Source organism: Panthera leo, chromosome A1, assembly GCF_018350215.1.
Source record: "Panthera leo isolate Ple1 chromosome A1, P.leo_Ple1_pat1.1, whole genome shotgun sequence".
Taxonomy (NCBI): Eukaryota; Metazoa; Chordata; class Mammalia; order Carnivora; family Felidae; genus Panthera; species Panthera leo.
In genome coordinates this window covers 196779392-196803347 of record NC_056679.1, presented here as the reverse complement: position 1 = coordinate 196803347, position 23956 = coordinate 196779392, and the positions used below count along the sequence as shown (strand labels likewise).

The 23956-nt window shown below is 39.9% G+C and overlaps 1 protein-coding gene and 1 long non-coding RNA gene across 8 annotated transcripts in view; both read right to left on the bottom strand.

Annotated features, from left to right (window-relative positions):
• Positions 1–10780: 10780 nt before the first annotated feature.
• Positions 10781–23956, bottom strand: part of CSNK1A1 (casein kinase 1 alpha 1) — a 47830-nt gene continuing 34654 nt past the window's right edge. For 2 of the 7 annotated variants that reach the window (XM_042949505.1, XM_042949540.1), the window contains 4 exons: positions 21838–21944; positions 20696–20844; positions 18891–18948; positions 10781–13481 (listed from right to left, as the gene is read on the bottom strand). In XM_042949505.1, coding sequence (XP_042805439.1) covers positions 18914–18948; positions 20696–20844; positions 21838–21944 — 291 coding nt within the window. In that variant the 3' untranslated portion in view covers positions 10781–13481; positions 18891–18913. Of the gene's footprint in view, positions 13482–18890; positions 18949–20690; positions 20845–21837; positions 21945–23956 lie in introns of those variants that run through there. The other 5 variants (XM_042949524.1, XM_042949551.1, XM_042949531.1 and 2 more) reach the window with 4 other exon arrangements.
• On the bottom strand, positions 15438–18773 carry LOC122226433. Its single transcript, XR_006205627.1, has 2 exons — positions 16681–18773; positions 15438–15894 (listed from the first exon to the last, which is right to left on the bottom strand). It is a non-coding gene; the product is annotated as an uncharacterized LOC122226433 (long non-coding RNA).

The following is a 23956-nucleotide window of genomic DNA, read 5'->3' as shown; positions in this document are numbered from 1 at the left end:
AGTGAGGGCACCGAGGAGGGAATGGTCAACCTTTCTGCTGGAATTGGTGAAACTTTCTAGAAATACTCGAATTGAATTAGCGGGCAGACTGGAGGGGAAAGTGGAAGTCATCTGTAAGCACAGGGAAAGTACATGGAAACACGATGGGACAATGTGTCCTGGGAAATGCGTGCATATCTGGAGGGTAGAGGGTTGGGAAGGAGATTGGGGCCCGGATCGAAGTCAAGAGATTAGCTGGGTTAGGTTGGTAAGCAGGAGACAGATCCTGGAGCTCGGTCAGCGTCTTGAAAGGAGGGGGAAAAGGGTGTGGCACATTCAGGAAGAATGATGTGGAGAATGGATTGGAGAGCTTAGACCCAAGGCAAGGAGACTAGAGCAGAGTGTAAGGCAGGAGTTCGGATAAGAGGTGACAAAGGCCCAGAGTAGGCAAAACCAGTGAGGACAGTGAGTAATTGGGCTTGATAAGAGAGCCAAGGAGGCTCTCAGGTGTTCTGCTTACAGTTGCCTTCCATTCCCCAAGAGAGAATCAACTGTAGGAGGAAAAGCAGGTTTGGGGAAGCAAAATAGTAGATTCATTGGGAGACATGGTGAGTCAACTCTGATACTTGGGTGGCCGTTGTTAACGCATGGATCTCAAATCCCGGGGTACACAGCATAACCAGCGTAACTAGCCACCTCAAGCATGGGCTCTAGAGCCAGCTAGTAAGCAGATTCAAATACGTGTTCAAGTCAGCTTCCATGGGTTTTTAGGAAGCAGAAGGGATGGCAGGTTCTTAGGCACTAGGGAAGTGTAAGTCTTCTTGAAGGGTCAGCACGGAGGAAGAAGAAAAATTAAAATGGTCAGATTTAGATAGACCTGCAACACTGACCTTTTGAAAGCACGTTGTTGTTTTTTTTTAAAGTTTATTTTTATGTTTGAGAGAAGAGTGTGAGCAGGAGAGGGGCGGGGAGGGGGGGGGATAGAGGATCTGAAGCGGTAAGGAGAGAATTACAATCCTGTTTTCAAAAAGCTGAAAACAGAGCTTTTGCTGATCTCTTTAGGGGGCAGTAACATTTGATGGAGGAGCCATTTAAAAGCTCTGAATCTAGGGGCGCCTGGGTGGCTCAGTCTGTTGAGTGTCTGACTCATGTTCTCTCAGTCATGGGATCGAGTCCGCACTGGGCGTGCAGCCTGCTTAAGACTCGCTTTCTCTCTCCCTCTGCCCCCCACCCCCTGTAAACAAACAAACAAACCCACATTTTGAATCCAAAATCAGCAGGTAGACAGGGCACCCGGCTGGCTCCTTTGGTGGAGCATGTGACTCTTGATCTCTAGGTGTGGGGTTCAAGCCCCAGGCTGGGCGTAAAGCTTACTTAAAAAATACGTATAAAATCAGCACACAGACCCCAAAACGTATTTATTATTTTATTTATTTATTTGCATAGGTTCAAGATAGACGTGGCCCTGGCAACAGACGTCCGATGAATCAACAGCACGTGAACCACTGCTGAAAGAAAGCGAACGCTATCCTGGATTCGGATTCTAATGGCAGTTTAACCGGTCACCTTCCTGTGTTAGGCTCCCGCATACAAAGGACAAAAATAATTATGCCTTCTGCTTGTAAAGAAACTCTGCTCCCAGCAGGAGAGACACACACTCTTCTCTTCCTTATTCCTATGCCAACACACAGATACAGCCCCCCGAGAAGGTCAAGCAGCTGTGGGGCATCGACGGGCGAGTGGCAACGCTAAGGCCTCGGCAGATAGGCAGATTATTTCTTGCCGTGTTTACGGGTTTCCTAGCAACAGCGACTGCGTGGCTTGTTTTCCTATGTGACAAGCCCTGGAAGAGAGACCAGGAGACTGTGCCAGAGGGCCATGGGAGTTTACTGGCTCCAGGCTTTGCCTTCCTGGAAAACCTAGCCTGGATACGTGAGGGTACAAACAGCCAGGGGCAGTTTTCTGACATCCAGCTTCCTGTACAGCAGCACTTGCCAACAAGCCGTCACCAAGAAAACTAGGTACCTAAATAGCTATCCTCTCCCCTACGTCAGTGAGCCTCCTTTGCAGATAGAATGGGCCTGACTGGTTCTGGCCAATGGTTTATTTAAAAAAAAAAAAAAAAAAAAGTGATACATGTTTGTCCCGCTCAGGCAGTTCATTGCTGACACATTTCCCTGCAGCATCAGCCTGGAAGGCCGAGGTGGAAGGCTAATCCCTCACACTAGGGAGAAATACATGTTGCACAAAGCCATTAGTCTCAAGTTTGGCCATTGCAGCAACTGGCATGAAGCGTCTTGACTCATCAACCACTCAGCTTCCTTCTCGACCTCTCCATATGGCACTGCTGAGTTCCCGGACGTCCTTTGTGACAATTCCCGATCTTCTTTGCTGGTTCATTTTGCTTTGCCCTTGTATGTCCCGGGGTTCTGTGTTCAACCTTCTTCACATCCAGCTGGAAATGCAGTCTGGAAAAACTCCCCTCGTCCTGGGATTTCAACTATCACTCCTATGGTGACAGCTTCCAAATCTACATCTCTGGCTTGGGGGCACGTCTGACCCTAAGCATTAGTTATTCAAAATGTGGGGTTTCACAGGGCTCCTAGAAAAGTGGTTTTGATTGAAAACGGAGTCCTGTTAAGATGTACAAATCGGGTTTCCCCCCCTAAATTTACATTTTTTTTAGAGCTAGCAACTTAGGGGTGCCTGGGTGGCTTCAGTCGGTTAAGCGTCAGACTCTTGGTTTCGGCTCAGGTCACGATCTATTTCGTGAGTTTGAGCCCCGCATGGGCGTCTGTGCTGACAGTGTCCTTGGGATTCTCTATGCCCCTCCCCTACTCACCCTCTGTCTCTGTCAAACTAAATAAATAAGCTTTAAAAAAATAAAATAAAAAACAAAACTTTGCAACTTAAAGGGACTGTATGTCAATCATTTAATTTTAACTCAAGTTCCGAGGATTACAAACTAGGACAAAGAAACAGGAGTTTTGCAATCTGGAACCACTATATGCTAAAAAACCAATGGGGGTGGTGGTGATGGGAATGGTGTGGGTGTGGGAGGAAAGCCCCAGATGCAAGGTTTTCCCCATTTCCCACTATAGCTAATTTCTACTTACCAACTACTTTTGGCCTCATTCTCTTTTGCCAGTGTTGCTCAAACTTTAGCGAGCATGAGCAGTATTTGAGGGGTGCTAACACACAGATTGCTGGGCTCCATCCTGAGTTCAATTCAGTAGGTCTGGAGCAGGGCGTGAGCTTGTATCTCTAACAAGTTCCCAGGCTATTGGTGCTGGAACTGTACTTAGAATCACTGCCCTGTGCCTAGAGTAGCAGTTTAGTGGCAAAGGGCTCCAGCTGGATTCTTTCCTAGATCTGCCGCTCATCAGCTCTGTGACCTTGAGCAGGCTATTATTCCAAAGGGAGACCACAGCTTCAAGTTTCAATGATCTTATTGTTTACTTTCACGTAATGCTGTTCTCGTGCTTATCCATCTTAGCCTGCTAACGTGCCATATATAGAATTCAAAGACAAAAAAGCAGAGCATTGGGCATCTCCAGATTCTGCAAGCAGCAAAAACCCCCAATGAGGCTTAATATTCTCCTGGGTGACAATACACACCCGGAGTAAAATTAATGTATGATATTGTCCTTCCTGATGTCAATTATTAGGATATTTTTACCTAAAGATAGAAATTGAAGATTGACAAGAGCCATTTAAAAAGACATTGAACACATTTATCCCATAGGGGCACATCATCAGCCTTAAAACCCAACAAAAGACTTGCCTTGATATATGTAATAGAATCCAAGGACTCCTAACTACCGTCCCTAATTTATGAGGTTATGGATGCAACTGTTACCAATCTGTGGACATGCTAGAAAGGGTTGGAATTGGTGCGAGATGAGGATATTCTGCTGTCTGCTCTGATAAGCACCGCTCTGCCACCACCCAGCCCCACCAAAGGTCCAATCCGTTTCATTAGTTTAGGCTTGCTGCTTGGATTTTGTCACACCTTACCATTCCCTCCCCCCCGCCCCGCCCCCGCCACTTGTCATTTTATCTCATGACCGTTCTCAGATCTCTTCCTACACTGAAATCCTAGGGCTTGTATTCCAACTAAACTGTCTTTACTTCCAAATTACTTCAGCTTTTTGTAAAAACGTCCGTATGGCTTACATATTATTCACATAATCTCATTATAAGAGGTGTGAACCTCCAGCATTCACTGCCTGAAGCACTCATCTGGCTCTAAGCTGAAGGAGTGGGTATTCTGCCCGATTAAATTCTTCACATGGGTGTGATCTGCTACCATTCCTCCGGGATTAGCATCAAGGTGAGGAGTCTCCTCTGCTCGGTGAAATCTTACTCTTCCTTCAATAGGCAATTCAGAGATTATCTCCTCTGACCTCGGTCTGCTTCACCAGTATTGCACCCATTCTGGTAACATCCCACATTGCATAGTCTCATACGGTCACTCCTGAATTCCCAGGGAGTAGCACAGGGCCTAGCACTTAAGAGACTCAGTAAATGCTCTTTAGCTACTAATCTACTTAACTATAATCTATTCTAACTACTGAACTTGCACTTTTCGTACACAGGCTTAAAAAAATCATGCATGCTTGTCATATGAAATTGAAGACAGAGAAGCAGTAACTTACACATTCTTCATTTTGCAGGGGTTAGGGCGGTCAAGAACATTTTCATAATTTTGGTGTCTTTATTCGCCCTTTTTCTCTCACACACACACAATCTAGAGGCTAGTTTTACTGTGTTTCTAAATCTAGACTAAAACGTTATACTCTTAATGGAGTTGCAATGTTACCACAGTGCAAACCAGCTTTGCAATTAATAAAAAATATTTACTTAGCAACTGTTGAGAGCAGCTTCTAAAAATACCCACCTCCCCTTTCCCAAACCTAAATATCTAATGCAACACTTTATCACCACGATTTGTGTTAACTGTCCACTGGCAGAAAACCAAAGTGTTTGCCTGACAGCCCCCAGAAATTGTTTCCAATGGTTATTCAAACTATTTACTTCCCTGAATCAGTAACGTTGCAGCCTTAATATGGTCATGTTGAGAATGGACTACATTTTTTTCTACCTAACACATTATACTCCTTATATAAATGTCACTCTCGGGCTTGATACTACAGTACAGGGCGGGGGGAAGAAAACCCCTTCAGTGAATGTACTAGCATATCAGAATAACCTACACAAACCTGGCCACATGAATATGCTCCAAAACCGTAAATGAAACATTCCCCCCAAGGAAAAATACCTTGACCAACCATCGAACAGAATGCGATTTTATTAATGCATCTCATTCTTGGATTAGGTATGAATAACTGATCAAGAAACTGATGTCAATGTCTAGTAAGACTGGTTTAATAGCAAAATTGGCTGACATTTTCTTTTATTAGCACACAGATGGGTACTTGGTGGTAACTAGGTAAAAGTTGGCTGATAAAATGCATTATATAGAAGAATTCCTCTGGCTTAACAGCAAGTACCACTAGGAAAAGAATGTCTTGGTGTGAGTTCTAGTCTTGGTTGTGGTAATTTCAATACATCTGTACGTCTTTTGGGGCTTCATTTTCTTTTTTAATTTATTATTTTTTAATTTTTTCAATGTTTTATTTATTTTTGGCAGAGAGACAGAGCATGAGTGGGGAGGGGAGGGAGACACCGAATCTGAAGCGGGCTCCAGGCTCCGAGCTGTCAGCACAGAGACCGACACGGGGCTCAAACTCACAAACCATGAGATCATGACCTGAGCCGAGTCGGACGCTCAACCGACTGAGCCACCCATGTTGAGCCACCCAGGAGGCCCTTTTGGGGCTTCATTTCAATCATCTTCCAAGAGACTAAAAACAAAAACAAAAACACCAAGATGTAGAATTTGGTCCTAAATGCGGGACTCAAGTATACGAACAGCCAAAATTGAGCTATGTTTATGAGGAACATTTTATGGCATTGTTTTGCACTTGGAAACTCTTAGACTGCCATCCTATTCGATATGCATTTAAAGATACATAGACTAGGGGCACCTGGGTGGCTCAGTTGGTTAAGTGTCCAACTTCGGCTCAGGTCATGATCTTGTGGCTCATGAGTTCGTGCTCTGCGTCGCGCTCTGTGCTGACGGCTCGGAGCCTGGAGCCCGCTTTTGGATTCTGTGTCTCCCCCTCTCTCTCTCTGCCCCTACCCCACCTGCACGGTCTTTTTCTCTCAAAAATAAATAAACGTTAAAAAAAAAAGATACATTGACTATGTAAATTAAAGGAGGAAAGCGAAGTTCCTGAGAAACTAGGAGAACATAAAGTACCTCCTGCAGCCCTGTGCCTCAGGATCTCCAAAAGTAAACAGGAGACAGGACTTACCTCATGGGAAGCTGTGACAATCAGGCAAATTAGTATCAGAAAGGTGCCTGGCATACAGCATTCAATAAATGGTTAATATTACTAACCTCTGGGTTTCAAATGGTGATAAAATTTTAAAAGGGCACCAGGTCTAACCATATAAAAACTAAAGGAAACCAGGTTTAGGTCTTGGCTTTATAAAACCTAACAGCTGTCACATCTTGGGTAGTCCCACCTTTCTAAATTCTTTTCTATCGGGAACAACAGTAACTGTCATGATTAAGGACTGACATGATGTCTGTTGGACAGCTGTTAAGTTCTAGATGGATTCAAATTCTAATTCTGCAAGATACGCTATGAAACCTAGAATTTGTCTTTAAAATGGAGATGATCGCACCACCCTTCCAATGGAGGATCCGGGCCAGGTATTTTTTAGAATGCTCCTTGGTAAGTAATGCGTATTTCTACTTGGTAAGTAATACTTTTGACAATGTAAATGTTCGTGCTTATCAAACTTGCACTTGCTCCCTTTAGTAAAATATTGACTTTTCAAATGCAACATTACTCTTATCAGCATTCTTTTAAGAGCTTTCCTTTCTCCTCCTTTTATACAAATATGGAAACCATGGGTATTTAAGTTACATTGTCATCAGCATTTTCATATAACTGATACACTTTTGGCCAGTAAGAACCTTTCAAGTGGCTCCAGTGTCCTGACACGTACTCATCATTTTTTCGTGATTTCCTTTCTTTCTGGCACAAGAATATTCCAGGTTCACCTTGTATTTATTTTCTCTACCCCAGCCCTGAAGTCAGACGCTTCTCCAAGAAGCCGTGGTTCCTTAGTATTTAGAAATCAAGACCTGGGCGCCCGGTGTGCTCACTGCTACTTTAGTAGCATGAGTTCCAGACCCTCAGTGAACACAGCTGGAAAATGAAACCATACACATGCACATGTGCACACACACACACACAACATTAAGGTCATGAAAGAGGAAGGGTGAGGAACTGTTCCAAACTTAAAAACGTAAGTAAGGTAAATGGCTCTTTTGTTGGACAACACAAATTGTCCTGGACAATTTGAAAGAAGGGTTATGAAAGACACTGGGACTACAGACGGAATTGGACTAGAAAACTGGGTCGGTCTTAAAATGTTCTGATTCTGATTAATTGTACCATGATTAATAGTTTATCTTTGTTCTCAGAAAAATTAAAATACTTCCGTAACCTACTCTCAAATGGTTAAAAAGTGTATGTTTAAAGAGGGATGTGCAGGGGCACCTGGGTGGCTCAGTCAGTTGAGCGTCCGACTTCAACTCAGGTCATGATCTTGCAGTTTGTGGATTTGAGTCCTGCATTGGGTTCTCTGCCCCTCCCCCGCTCATGCTCGCTCTCTCTCTCAAAAATAAAGATGAAAAGAAAAATAGATGTGCAGATTGAATGGGCAAAATGTAAACAACTGTTGAATCTCCTGAGCATAAGGAAGAATCATTGCACCAAGGTGAACTAACTCTATGCCTGATGTGGGACCCCAACTCATGACCCTGAGATCAAGACTGACATGTTCCACTGACTCAGCCCGCCAGACACTCCTTAAATATCAAAAGAACAAAGCGTAAGAAGCACCTCGCAGACTGAAGGACGTTATTTCCACAGGTATCGGCTCAGTTCAGAGAAGACCTAGCTCTGGCCTTGTTAAAGTTTGAACTAGGAGATTTAGTAGATAAACGTGCACAAGTCACTGTGTCATCGATGAAAAGGGGGATAAATTTTTTTATCTTAAGAATAAAGCTAAAACAGTCTATGTAACAGATTTTTTAAAGAAGTAAACTATGCGGGGGGGGGGGGTGGGGGGGCACGTGGGTGGCTCAGTAGGTTGAGCATCTGACTTCAGGTCAATTAACTCAGTTTGTGAGTTCGAGCCTGCTTCGGGCCCTCTGTTGTCAGCAGACAGGCCGCTTCAGATCCTGTCCCCCTCTCTGCACTTGCCCCGCTGGTGCTTTCTCAAAAATAAACATCAAAAAACAAAAACAAGTTTTACGTCCAGCATGGGACTTAACTTCACAACCCCAAGATCAAGAGCTTCATGTTCTACCAACTGACCTGACCCGCCCAGGTGGCCCTGTATCTTTAATGGCATCAAAGAAACATATATATAAACACCTAAATTTTGCTATAGGCCAAGGGATTTTTGAGGGTTAATAAACGAAAGTAGTTTCATACAGCTGTTAAATTTCATCCTAATATGGAATCTCTCCCCACTTCTTCCAAATAAGATACCATGCTGGAAGACTGAGATTTGGACCTGAACCATAAATTCCTCTAAAGTGTCTCCTTCAGTAAATAAGATGCTTCAGTATTTTTCAGGATTTTGACAAATAGGGCATACTCTGCAGATTCCACAGTCCTTTTCCCACTGCCACTGGATGATCTAATCCTTTCCACAGCTTTTGGGTCTATGCTAAAATGTAGAACTGTAAAGGTCTCTTCAGTTGGGAGCCTCAGTCACAAGTTTTCCACACTTTTTTGCTTTCTTGGAATGGCCCTGGTCTCCCTACAACAGCTTCAATGGGCCGCCCATACTTTGTGATCCTTCCAAAGGGCACCTGAATTTTATCCGTACCTTTAATGGTCCTGCAGCTACTTACTACCTTCCATAATTAGTCCCACCTTTATTTCAGATTTTTCATGTGCTGCTCCATTTGTCTACATTTCTTTGCTAAACGCCTTAAAACCCTAAGACAGTTCGATGTCTCTATTAGGTGCTCTCATAACACCCAAATGCTTCCTCTTTAGCAATGGTTACAGTGATACAAAATTGCTATTTCTTCTCTTATACTGAGCTGTTAAAAAGGGATGGTCTTGGGGCACCGGGGTAGCTCAGTCGGTTAGGCGTCCGACTTCGGCTCAGGTCATGCTCTCACTGTTAAGAGTTTGAGCCCCACATCAGGCTCCACACGGACAACTTGGAGCCTGGAGCGTGTTTCAGATTCTGTGTCTCCCTCTCTCTGCCCCTCCCCTGCTTGCCCGGTCTCTCTCTCCCTAAAATAAACAAACATTTAAAAAAAGGCTTGGGGGGGGGGGGGGGATGGTCTTGGTCACTTCTGAATTCCCTGTAGCTGGCATAGTCCCGGACAGTCTAAAATCGACTTGGAATGTGCGCTACAATGCCAAAACAGTCCATTTTTTCAAACCCTTCTGTATCCAAATATTCACCTATAAAAACATACATGACTGGAGTGATAAATGGCCAAGTAGAGTAAGAAATCCTGAATTTAAACACAAGATGAGTCACTACAACCCCTACATGTCCTGCTTGGCCTCCTCACTATGAAGGACACTGATCTAATCTACTGGCCACTTCAACACTCTCTCCACCTCCACTTTACTGTTCTTCCCATTTAGGGAGTTATTTAGGGAGTCAGAAGTTCTTTAGGGAGTCAGGTGCTGTGGCTCAGGTCTACGGTGGTACGGACACCAATGAACTCAACACTGCCCCAGCACTTCAAATCGCCATTACAAACATTTCTTCGCGATTTTGATCCCGACGGGTGTACACAGTAGCCAATGGTAGCAGTTCCCCAAAACACTTCTTTAAGGGATCTGATCTGGTACAGGCAGAGGTAGAAGGAACCAAGTCACCGTGCCAGGCTGACAAATAGCAGAGACCAAACAACAGAATGAAGTGTGAAGTCCCAGGAGGGCTCTCCCAACTCACAAGGAGGAGGAGAATCTTCCTTCTCATTGTGGACTTCTAGTCACCGTGGGTCCACAGCCTCAAGCAACGGACACAATGCCATCTGACCAACAACGTGACCGCGGCCGTGGACAGCTAGTCTGACAGCTCTCCTACTGTTCAACATTTTCACTACTTTTGCATCATGTCCTCATAACGGGTCTAACAGTCATTTCAGAAATCAAGCCATTTTACTTCAACAAGGTACTGTTTGATGATTCAAAGACCGATGAGATCAACTTACTCTTGATTCATCACCATCTTTGGCCATTTTAAAAGATGAGAAGAGCACGTAAACAACCCTGTCAAGGTACAGTCTCACAAGGTCTCACTTTAAAGGGGACGGCAGATCTGAGATAAATTTTTGTTCATGACGCTTTGCTATATACCTCGTAGAGACCCACTCACATTTTGATCACATGCTTATCCGTTGAAAAACTAACAAGAAAACGTAAAACATGGCTACATATCCATCTGGCTCAGGAAGAGCCCTGGTCAGACCACTGAATTTTCGGAAGCTGAGATGAAGAAAGTCCAGGGGCACCCTTCTTAGAAGTCCTACAGTTCATTCTACTCAAGTCAGAAGAACCCATTCTCTGTATTTCAGCAAATGGTAGGGAGAACTAGCTTACTGGCTTGGTTTCTAAAATCTTGATTGCTATGTTTATTATAATGGAATTCAGTTTATAGCCATTACAGTATTCTCCGCTTGAAACATTTTAATAGCACTGCGAGCACTAATAGAAATAGGAAAATCTCTTGCTATTTGTTGATGGAAAATAATAGAAAACGCAAACCTCCCAAATTCCATTTGTAGGCCATAGGAGCATGAGCACAACCGTATGGGAGGAGATAACCAGTCTCTCCCTTCATATATATTCTTTTTTATTTTCTTGTTATACCTTCCCAAAACAGAGACATTCAACAGTAGTTAGAATGGCCATCTCCCGACATTTAAAAAAAACTGCACCCCCCAATGGGTGAACAAAGTAGAGTAGTAACCTAGAGTTCAGCTGAGTAAGCCACTGCGGAGCCTTAAGTGGTGAGGTCTTCCAATTTCAGAGTGATGTGTCTTCAACTTGTATCATCATTTTAGTGGAAAAACATAATTTAATTTTGGTGAAATGAGATTCATCTCCCGACAGGATTAGGAACAGCATTCACTGAATTTCACATTCTTCTTTTGTGAACTGTGAAGAAAATGAATGGTAGCTAGAAGATCAATGGGATTCCAGCTCCAGCTGCAGATGGAATGAAGATATACCAGGACAGAAACACCTATATTTTGATTTACAAAGCTAACAGCAGTTTTAAATCTGCAACTTAATTACAGACCAACTACACCACAACCTTTTCAAATGGCAAAAATACAAAAAAGTTAAGTGTTACAAAAATATTTCAGAAAAAGTGCATAGTCTAAGTGCATAGTAAATAAAAGCACTGAAAAATATCTTGCTAGAGGGAGTTCAGCTCGGAAAAGTTATTACCAAAGCTAAACATTTTTATTTTACACAAACTATACTCAAAAATAGCTTTATGAGACTGATTTCTGGCTAAAAGTATCAAAGGGTTTATTAGTCAAGAAACAAATACCTTAACTCACATGGGTGGATAGAAAAGAAACAAGTAAGCTGCCTACCCCAAAAGTTCGCACTCATTAAGATTTCTGCAGTGGGAGGGTGCTAATATATTCTGTAATAGCAGAATGTGGTGATCATGGAATTAATTATTGCTAAAGTAGATTTAAAAAAGAAAGAGAAAAGAAATAAAACAAATTAAACCTGACACAATCCGAACAAACCTGTCAATTTACAGTTTCAAGGTTATTTTACAAAATACCTACATTTACAACAGGCTCCTGGCAGCATTTTCAGACAAAGGTTCTTTTAATTAATCCTGACATGCTATAAATGAATAAATTACGCTATTTAAAGAATTACTGTCAATAAATTTTTCTTTCTATTGGGTCAGAAAGAGGAAAGAGAAGAGCGCATTTAAGATTAAGAGGAAGCGCACAGAGAACTTAGGGGAAAGAATGGGGGCTTAGGGAGGGTCAGGAATCATAGGAACCTCACCTGGCCACCTGGCGGGATGCTCTCCAAAGTTAAGAATCAATCTGCTCAAAGCCAAATTAACCAGGAATTTAAAGAAAAGCTACAAAATGGTAGTTAAACCCTTTAACGCTTTCATTCTTATGCACAATCAGTCCAACGGTTAGTGCGAGGCCGCAGGAGTTAGAACACGGAGTCCTGGCTGCTGCGGCACTAGGTACTGTGCCTGTAAGTCATTATAAAAGGAAAAATAAAGAATGCCTTTCCCCTTCAGACCAAAAAAAAAAAAAAAAAAATTTTTTTTTTTTTAAATAAAAAAAATCTGAGGAAAAGTTGTAACACTAAATCTAAAATGATTCGCAAAGGAACTGTATGTAACAAATGGCTTGAAGTAGTCTATTAAAAAATTGGGGAGATTTTGATTTCATAGTGAGTCAGCAAGGCATTTTTGTTGTTTAAAAAAAATCTCATTTCCTTACAGAAACAGTTTTTAGTTTTTAATGAACTTGTAAACAAAAAAGCTCCCATTTCAAAATAAAAACAAAATCCCAGATCATATAGATGTTTACAGTGATTACATTTATCTAAGCAACATACATACATGTTCAGTTGTAAGATGTTAACTAAATTTCTGTGACAAATATGTTTTTTTTTTTTTTTAATACCAAGAACATTATAGAGTTAATGCAGAGTCCTAAGGATAATCTAGTAGTCACTAAGTTTTTCTTAAGTCTTCACTTTAGATGCTGTTATTTCTAGCACAGGTAAGCAGGCAGTCTTCCGAATGCTCAAACACTGGAATCTTTGGTTGCTACCGTATCAAGCTGGCTTGCAAACAAGAAGCCAACCATTTTAAGAATGTTTTAAGTGAACAACTTGCAAACCCCAGGGGTGGATAAACCCTAAGAACGCACAATTGTGAGCATTTACAACCATCACAACTGTGGCTGAAGACTGTTCATGCCGTTCTTCTGAAATGAGATCTCAAAGCAGTATAGTTCAAAATAAAAGATTTTAACAAAAATTGGCATATGCACAATTTCTCCACCAATTTGTGTGTGTCAACCATTTAGAGTTAACTTTTCCACTTGAAAAAATGCAATAGAAAACTGGACACCATGTTTCACTATCTCAGTTAATATTCACAATTACAGCGGCTACAACTCAGGACACGGCATCACCAATGCTGCCCAGAGCCAGTTTATACTGAAATTAAGTTCTTTACACCAAGTAAATGGTTGTTCACAACCACTGTCTAGTGTACATATGAACTAAAATTCCTAGATTTGGGGAGAAACAAATGCTGCTCCGATCATCTGCTCTGCTTCTTCTGTTCCTTGATTCATGCTTAGAAACCTGTTTAAAAAAAAAAAAAATCGAAACAAAAAAAGAATGTTACAATTCCAAGTTACAAAAGATTTTTAAAAACCACACCCAAAACTGGGAAATTGGGTGGAACTGGGCCAATAATTACTTTATTAGAATGGTGACTCAGAATATTTTCATCTATTTGAAAATCACGGCTCATCTTAAAACTACATACAAAAACTTTTCTGTTCTAGGTGCCTTTACGTAGGAGCGGTACACAGTGAATCAAAGCCTTCCCAGTCAGCATACACTTTTCAGGCCCGAGAATTACTGGGAATTCCAATGAGCCTGTTTTATTTATTTCTAGACTTCTAGTACCTAGAGCATAGAATGTGTTCAAATATTTATCAAACGAATGAAAAATAAGACGGGTTTGCCTTAAAAATTACAAACTATAGTCTTAATCATACTATATGCAGGAACTTTTCTGCACATTATTTCTGATCCAAATAAGGAGCAATAAGCTTTAATAATAAATGTATTCAAGACATAATTGAGTTATTCCATAGAACACAAACCTGGTCAGTATGATTTTTATCACAGAAACCTTAAACCTTTAAAAACGTTGTACTTCCACCAATAATACATTAAAAAAGTTTTGCCCTGGATTTGAAAACCCAAACAAGTGACGCTTTTTTGTTTTGGCTTTATTTACTTTGCAAGCCTTCCCACCCTGTAAACACTACCTCTCTCTGCCACAATTAGACTCTTAAGACTTCCACACATAGGCAGGTTTGAATAGAAACCAGCCTCAGGTAGTAATAGCTGCATGTTCCATCTGTGGCAAAAGACCACTAGAGCAAATGCTTTTTTTTGCTCTAACATAAACATAAAAAACATAAAACATAAAAAAATGTTTATGTAACTATTACCTACAAGGCTTTATCTATTGCTCAAGGCAGAAAGGAAGTATGCCCATTCCTCAGCCAAAACACGAAAACCCCATCAGTACCACCTTTTCTCAGCAAAAGCCTTCCCTTGAGGTGACCATGCCCCTTGGTTCATCCCCTTCCAAACCCCTATAGCTGGCCTCATTATAGCTCTTTCTAGCCCACTCTGATCTCTCACTTCTAAATTCAGCATGGAAACCATGTTTTTATTCATCATAAACTTCTCCCTTCTTTGTGCTTCTCAAACATTCGCTGGACCATTTCCAATGGGCTCTGTGGGACAAATAATACGCTTCTAAAATCTATGCCTCCCCACACACCCCTCCCCCCCCCCCCCCCGCAAAGATAACACCAAACATTTATATATCATTTTTGGGGAAATATGGGCTCACTCGTTAACTAGGAATTTGTTCATTTGAGGACTGAAAGTCATCTTAATTCGTTTAAAAACATATTGTGCTAACACTGTGAGGACAGTGCTGTACACATTCTTTCGCTCTCTATGCCGACTAACAGAGTAGACACAAAATAAACCTCTGTTAAAAAAAATAAATAAAATAAACCCCTGTTGCCTGCCCAAGTACTAAATTCATAAAGTAAATGCCAAAATGAAAAATTTTATGAAGCTTTCTGAAAATGAACTTCATCACAAGGAATATTCTATTTGGTATGTATGACTAAAGAGAATTAGCAAAGTAAGCACAAAAAGAAAAGGCTGTCAGATCAAACCTGAATTAAAAACCTTAAAATTAAGACCATATTCTGTAACGTAATTCCAATGTTAAAATACAGAATACTGTGAAGCAAATTAAAACTATGAATTAGCTAATTAGAGATGACCCTTACCCTGATGAGCATTTGATTTCAAGTCCTGCAATTATTCTTAAATATGATAAAGAAAAATGTTTACACAGCTACGAAAACTGTTTACCACACCTTGCTATGTGATTACGTTATACTGAATAATCTAATTACTACGTTGAATATCCCAACAGCTTTAAAATAGAAACCGCTATCACTAACTAAAAAGAAAACGTAAGTTACAATGTCAAAATATTAGAACACTCTTGTGTCTTTAATAGGGATAAAAATTAGATCTAGGTAAGAATTGTATCTGTTCATCTGATATTTGAGAAATTACTGGGTCAGTTAATGATTACAATTGCTTAGGAATCAGACAGAGGCTAGCCTAAAAATATTCCTGGAGGAATAGAGCAGTCAGATCCAGATGTAACTCTTCAGATGGGCCAATGGTAGGATACTCCACCCAGGGATCAATGTTTCTCCAGAGAATTGTCCTAAGATGTTACTCAAGTTTATGTAGGAAAAATCTCAATGGGAGCATTCAGCAAGTATTCAACATTCAATCTTCAAGTGCATTCCTTTTTCCAGTGTGCATTGATTCCTTGGTTTTTATCTTGTAATTTAGGTGGTGTCTCCTGGCTTCTAAAAGTCCAAACACCCATCTTCACTGCAACAACAGTTAAAATAAGGAAGGGATCCCTTTGCTCCTAAAAAACAAAACAAAAAAAAAAACAAAAACAAAAAAAACAAAAAAACAAAACAAAAAAAAGGGAGCAAAAAGCAAAGTCAAAATTGAGTTGGACCATCACTGTAACTACTGAGTTAATAGCTACATTTAAGTTTCTTTTCAAATCTGCAAAAGGAAAAAAATGTTTATGTAACTAGTGAGATTCTACCCCTTAATCCAAAATCTGAAAAGTATACATTGGCTCTTATTTATGAATGCATTTCTGATGTCCCTGATTTTTTTTTTTTTTTTAATAGAACCACAAATTAGTTCAAAGGGATATTTATATAATAGTAAGGCTTGAAGTTTGTGATGGGCTTTTTACATTTCAGTATCCTTTCCTAGTGGAAGACATAACTTTTTAAAAGTAGTTTGAATGCAGTATTCACATTCATGATGTAATGCCATTTATTATTAGTTAACATGTCTGTGTTTTTTCTTTTTTGGTTTTTTTTGGCTGCACAGAAATCATAATCAAACTTGGAGAATTTTGAATCAGATTGGCACTATAAAAGCTCAAGAATAAAAACACAAACAGCTACAATAACTTTTCCTATGCTAAACTAAAAAAAAATAAAAGTTGGGAAAGATAAATAGATTTTTTATCACTACAAATAAGATAAATGACGACTTAAGTATATAAAGTACACACATTACCCCTTCAACTGCCTTTAAAAAAAAAAACAAACCAGACTGGTATCTCTCTCTTTTTTTTTTTTTTGGTCTTCCCTATTACAGAATTCTGAGGTTGTTGAACTTGAAATACCTGTTACAATTGATTCCTTCCCCAACTGGTAGATGGTCTGCATTATACACCACTGAGTCACAGCAACACTGTACTCCTCTAGATCTTCTGACTGTTGTGGTATCGTCCAGATTTTCGGACAAGTTCATGTTTGGTAAGTCCAGCCAGCCTTGGAGATGTGAGATTCATTCAGATGACCACAAATCAATTCTTGCACACTCGTCTTCGTTTCCTGTTGGGTTACTGAGCTCTTTTCTCTCCAGTGGTAGTGTCCATAATGAAAAAAGCTGACAAAAATTTCAGCAAGTAGATGCAGCTCCCTGGCACTTCTTTAGATTGAGTGTATTCAGAGAAGATCAGTCTCCAGATTATTTCAAGGTCTTCCCCTGTGATTTGGGTTACGTTGCTGAGTGACCAGCCACGTTCCTAGCAGCAATTGGTGAAGTCAGAAAAAGTTAAGCTAGACATAAATGGTAGGTGAATTCCAGTAAACACTGGAAGCTAATTCAAGGAAGACCATGGACATGGTAGGAGAATGTGATAGAAAAATTTTCTATTTTTTGACTGTCAACAATCTGACATCCACGTATGTGATTATGATAAAACTATGCTTAATATCAATGGCTTGGAGTAGTGAACAGAGGGACTAAGATGATAATAGAATTATGTAAGGATCCAACTTTGGCTTCACTACCTTCTGAAATTCTCCCCATCTCTGACCTCAACTAAAGAAATGGTGAACTTAACTGGATTCTGAATGTCCTAAAAAGATTTCCTTTTCCCTTTAGTACTTCTTAAATGTCTTAAAAACTACTTTCCTGATAATCACATTCAGTTGAATAAAAGGAAGCGAAATGAATTTGGAAGTGTCTCAGATGTGAATCTTTTATTTTTCTCTTTAACATGTATAAAAACTAATTATAATCTTGTAGCATAAGAGCACCGAAAATTAGTACACATCATAGTGGGCTTTACAAGAAACGAGAAACGCCTTATTTCTTAGTCTTTTGATGGGCCTTGGAAAGGAGTACTTCAAAAGATCTTTTCTTTAGAAAAGTAATTAGGATAGAAGTCTATTACACATAATAAACCCATCTTAGCTGAGTAAGTCAGACTTTAAAAGACTTTTTGGACATTCACAGTGAACTGCTGAAACAACTTATTACACACACACCTTTCCATGGAAGAAACATCCCATATACAATTTTCAAAAACTAAAACTAATAACGTAAAATATATTAATATGTCAACCAGTTCGGGGGATTTTTCCAGGAATAGATATCCCTGCAGTATACAGTTTCATGTGCTGAAGATACATTTAAGAAACCAAATTCTCTGCTTTGGAAAACCTCAGCGTATAATTCCGTGAACAAAAACTGATAGGATGTATTAGGTAAGTGCCTTCTAAAGTTTTAACCAGAAAAATGTATTATACGGTGTTATCGTCACTGAAAGGATTTCTTGGAATTAGTGAAGAGTTGAGCTGCAGGAGAGCTCTTCCTTGAATAAAAAAAATGACTGTAGTGGACCCTAAGAGAATAACATGCTTTTAAACACCCTTATTACATAGAGATTGAAATAAGGAGTAAGTCACCTAAAAGGGACTGTCTTCAAACTCCAGACTTCATAGGAGATTTCTCAATAGATGGTCTGGATAAATACGGCTGGGGTTAGGGAAGTAGGCTCCCCAAACTTATTTCATGCCACCTTCAAACCTGCCGTACACATTCATGGCTTTATACTGAGGGGATTTCACATGAGATCTGCCTGGGGCACTAAGTTCTAGATCCAAGACAAAACAAACGTTTCGAGAAGCCAAAGATCAAACACAATTTTGTTGTTTGTATTCCGGGGCCTGGCATATTTTAGTAGCAAGCAGTATTTTGCTTGGAATCAAAATATACACCTGAAAATGTCTCTCTGAAAGCAGTCAATGGTAAATGATGCATTTTATGAAAAATCCAATTTTTCAATATTTTACAAGTTGATGTTTATGTAGTAATTTATATAAACCCTGTGTCTATGATTGCCGTGAAAATTTTGTAAGATTTTTTATTTTTTTTAGGTAAACTCTACCCCCAAAGTGGGGCTAAAACTCAGGCCCTGAGATCAAGAGCCATAGGCTCTACTGAGCCAGCCAAGTGCCCCGCAAACTGTGTAAGATATTTAAAGTTGCTTTTATGAAAAATAGTTACAATACAAAATTAAGGATTAAACTTAAGTTTAATTACAATTTTTTTTCCAAGGAAACATACTAACTCACTGGATCCAACTTCTCATCTTTAAGACCTAGATGAGGCAGGACAAAAATTCTGCTTGTTTATTGAGAAAGAGACACACAGTAAACTAACAATGGAACTAACTCAAAATAAGGGAATTCTTTCTGAAGGCTGCTGAATGCCTGAAGTGAAATGTTCTAGGTCAGATGAGATTTCAATCTAATTTTAGTTCTAGAAACTGCAACTCGTGATGATCCTATTATCCCAGCTAGCTTTAGGCAAAAATTGGTTTCATTTTATGAAAAAAAGCAAATACCTTAATAGATGTCAGGCATAACAAGTCCTAAGTTTAGAGACGTTACACTGGTAGGACCGTTTCTCAGTGATACCAGCTAGCTACCTAGCGCATTAAGAGTTTCGCACTCTGATTAGCTATATCATGATTAAAACACTCAAAAGGGACAATTAGGTTCCAAGTGAGATGCAGAGGCAAGCATCGGTGTTTGTTATCCTGAGCGGAAATTTCATCATCTAAGAACCCCCGTTACGCTAAGCTTTCAGCTGTGAATCCTCCCCCAATACAGAAATGTTGAAGAAAAGAATCTCAACTTCATTCCTAACAGATGAGCTGCTGGGATGAGGATGACACCAGTGAATTCTCCTTCTTGAAAAGTAACCTCAGATCAGAATCTGTTTTTAAATTACCAAATTGTTCAGATACAATACTAAAAATATAGCCCAAAGAAGGCTAGGTTCAGACTAGAGCAGTCATTCAGAAATGAAATAATTAGAAACCACAAAAACCAAACCTTACCTGCCCACCCCTTCCAGAAAGTAGGCAGGTATCAGGAGGTAAGCCCCAGAAAGGGAACAACGGGGGTAAAGAAAAGCAAACAAAAACCACGAAACTCGGGAGTCGAACTGTATGGCAACAGTGACAAGAATGTGCCCCAACAGTTCTACTCCTTAGTAGCACCAAGAGTGCCAGAGACAGAAAGGAAAGAGACTAGCAGTTCAGTGGCATTTGCCCCAGTTTTTTCCAATTTGCAAGGCCTAACCGCAGAGTTCAATTCCACAACGAATTCCCAGACCCTGAGTATTTGCAAGGTTCCATAAAAGAAAGCCCAAAACAAAACAAGCGTTTTAAAATTAAGAACCTAGGTAGTTAAATAGCAACCAAAAGAGAGATCTGGTTCTCGAGTAGGAAAGATGTGTCGAGCTTTTCAGTTATTTGAGCATTTAAGAACGTAAATGAGATGCTCCGCAACCGAGAAGATAGACACTTTGGGGGCAATGCCAGACGCACCACCTCTGGAAATCGGACCATGTGCACCATTTTTCATTTTAAATGCTACAGCATTAACATGCAGAAAAATTCTTAACACTGTTAGTCTGAAAGTCAAAATACCACGGCTAACCAGATTCATTATTAAAAATCAACAAGTGTTAGGTCTAGGATTTTGGATTGATTGAGTATACCATATTCCCAACACCAAATGTTTATTTTGGAAAGGGTTAATGAATGAGTAAAAAAGATGCAGTTGTTAAAAATGACCCAAAATCCCAAGAGAAATGATATAATATATACACACATATATGTATATACAAATACATATACATATATATATGAACAAGGACATTTGGGTTTAAAGTTAGTAGTCAAATTTTCCAAGGACGTCTCTTTGTAAAAACACAGAGCCAAATTTTTACTTCTTTCAAAACCACTTCCTCGATCTAACACTGTTAGAAATGAAGGAATTACCCAATTTTGTGTTCAATTTGTTCCCTGTCACGTCACTTGGTTCTTGGCTACTAACCTTTCATGTTACTCTTGGTTTTGTCAGTTTGCTTGCCTGTGGGGGTTTGGGCCTGCTGACCCTGCCCACTTGAAGAGGCTGCCTGCTGTGCTGCTTTCTGCTTTAACATTGTCCAATCAAATGTGTAGTCATACTGGTGGTTCAGAGTCCTGGAAAACAGAAAATGATGTGTTAATCCTTTAATAATAGAGTCTGGCTAAACACTCTACTGAACCTGCAAAACAGGGAGGGCACTTTTTAGAAAAATGGTAGTATTTTCTCTAATTATGGTAGCTCCTAAAAGAATTCTTTCCATATACATGACTTTTTAACTCTTCAGTTCCACTTTTTACAAGTCACAACTGAAGGAAAATGATGTCACCACACTTCAGTCTGATGTATTCAATAAGAATAAATCTTCTCCTTTTTCAAAAAGAAGCTGACTTTTGAACTTTCTTGAAAGAGGCAGGGGAGTGGTAATGAACAGCACTCAAGCTGTCAATTATCTAGGGAAACATCCAAATAGGAAGCACCTTCTAAGAACAAATCAGAGTAGGTGTGAGAATGTAAGCTTGGTGTGTGTGTGTGTGTGTGTGTGTGTGTGTGTGTGTGTGCAGATGTGTATGCTGGTGGCTTGGAAAGTAGACTTTCCTGGACTTAGAGAATTACCCCAATTCTTCTTCTCTTCCAACTAAGATTTCCAGCAACATGCACTCTATCTCCCTCCCCCATCCGCTCAAGACCATTTCTGGGTTGCACCAGGGAACCCTAAAGTATGAGGCCTGCTCCCACACCATCATACACCCCATAACTATCTAGTATGTAAATTGCTGTTAATTTTGATATTAAATAGGGTTCCATAGCAAAGTTAGTGTTCCAAGGACCACGAACAGTCACTTGAATTGCAATATCAGTTGCCATTATCATGGAAAGGTTAGATTCTTTGAGTTTGAGTCAACTGTTTCTCCATCCCAAGCTAAAATAATTTCAAGCACGTTTGCATCACAATGGAAACATGCCAAACGAACTCAAATTTCTTAATATTTTATTCATATTGGTTAGAGTCACTTTATTTCGCTACTTGTCAGAACAGATGTCTTGGGTGGATTTGACTAATTTCCTTCCCTGGAGTCTCTAGTCTTAAAAACACCTTAAAAACTGACCTGAAAAGAATGCGGAATAGCTGCCTCAGATACATGTAATCCGGGGCTTCCTCAAAGCGCAGCCCACGACAATAGTTTAAGTACATGGCAAATTCTGCAGGAAACCCCTACAAGTTCAAGAGTTAAAACACAAAGTAAAAAAACAAAACAACTTATTTAAGACAGAAAAATAAATGCATTTAAAAATGCAAGTAAAACTTGTTTTTGAGGACAGTGCTTTATTATTACTTTGCCATAAGATGTGAGAACGCAACTAATATGACTTGGTATCCTCATAAATGTAATAAAGTATCATTGTTCTGACCACTTCATCATGTACAGAGAAAATATGGTTCCTTTCCCTACAGTATTATGTCCTTAAATAACTTGGAGAACCCACTTGTTAATTTATTACTTTATCAACGTCTAACAACTCAATGGAAAACAATTAACAAATGACAAAATCGAGGCCGGTAATGGTATTTGCCACAAAGGCACAGTGAACAGGCACTTTCTCTCAGACTCTGAAATTACTTTCTTTTTTGTAGTAGAATATACTTACATAAACAGAAAAGTAAAATCATCGAGAGTGCAATCATACAAAGCAACTACTATTGTGATACGGATCAATCCAATGCTTTGTCCTACGAAGACTGGGATTGCCTTTTCTTTTTTCCGCAACTGTTATTTTATTTACATAATTTACATATTACTGTTCTGTCACCAACATTATATTCCAAGTATCTTTCTGTGTAATTTTCCAACCTCTTCATAAGCTTCTGAATGGCTGTACAATATCCAAACGAGTGAATACATCATACTTAACTAGTTCCCTGTAACTGGCCATTCAGGCAATTAAAATCTTTCTCTTTTCTAAACAATACTAGTAAGAACACCTGTGGGCATAAACTTTTTCCATTTTCAGTTTCTTAGGAAAGATTCTCAAAAATGTATATCAATATCTCTAAGCCTGTATTTTTTGTTGTTGTTGTTGTTGTTGTTTACTGATTTTTGAGAGGGAGGGAGGGAGGGGCAGAGAGAGAGAGAGAGAGAGGGAGGGAGATGCAATCAGAAACAGCTCCAGGCTGTGAGCTATCTGCACAGAGCCCAATGTGGGCCTTGAAGCCACGAACCATGAGATTGTGACCTGGGCTGTAGTCTGATGCTTAACCGACTGAGCCACCCAGGCGTCCCTGAGCCTATAGATATTAATCACCAAAGAGATTTTGCCATCACCAATGTGGAAATGCAAAATACTAAAACAAAAATCCCTGCAGCCTTCCCCTCAAATATAAGTGAAGAGCTTTACGTTAAAAGAGACAGTCTCTTCCCACAACCTTCCAATTTTGAGAAATTTCTCGTATCCAGAAAACTAAGGTAGGATAAAATGGATATACTTGTAACATTCATCTTTATTGACTGCATTTATGTAAACAGCTTTCATTCTTACATTATTTCACTGTTCGAGAATGGACAGCTGAAACTAATCAGTATTTTACACATTTTATTTAAATTCTTAACAAGACATTAAACAGCACATACCAGATGAACCTGCATTTATGTATTCCAAATAGAGCTAAACAACCAGAAGTAAAAGTCAAATAGTATACTTCATGCATTGCTATCTTATGACAGCAGGCAAAACCTTCACAAAAGAAAACTACCAATGCCGTAACTAATACAGATATGAAGTAGTTACCACCGTAACGAGACTGAAAACAATCTCACTACTTTTTAATAATACTAATACTCTGTGTTCACTGCACCCTGACAATTATATGTGGCTAATCCAGAAAGTGAGACCTAGTTCACAATTTCTAGATCAAAATTAATACGTAACCCAGAAGCAGACGATGTGCTAACACTCCCTTTCTCTTCCTGAAAAATGGCTGACTTTCCCGGTAAGCCAAATGAATCATTCTGTTGCATAGAAATAGTAGTGTACAGAAAATATGTTTTGCTTCCTGAAGTATACAGATTTTAAAGTTGGGGGGGGGGGGAGAGTGCACCTGGGTGACTCAGTAGGTTAAGCATCCATCTGACTCTTGATCTTGGCTTAGGTCATGATCTCATGGTTCGTGAGATCGAGCCCTGCATCAGGCTCTGCCCTGACAGCACGGAGCCTGCTTGGGATTCTTTG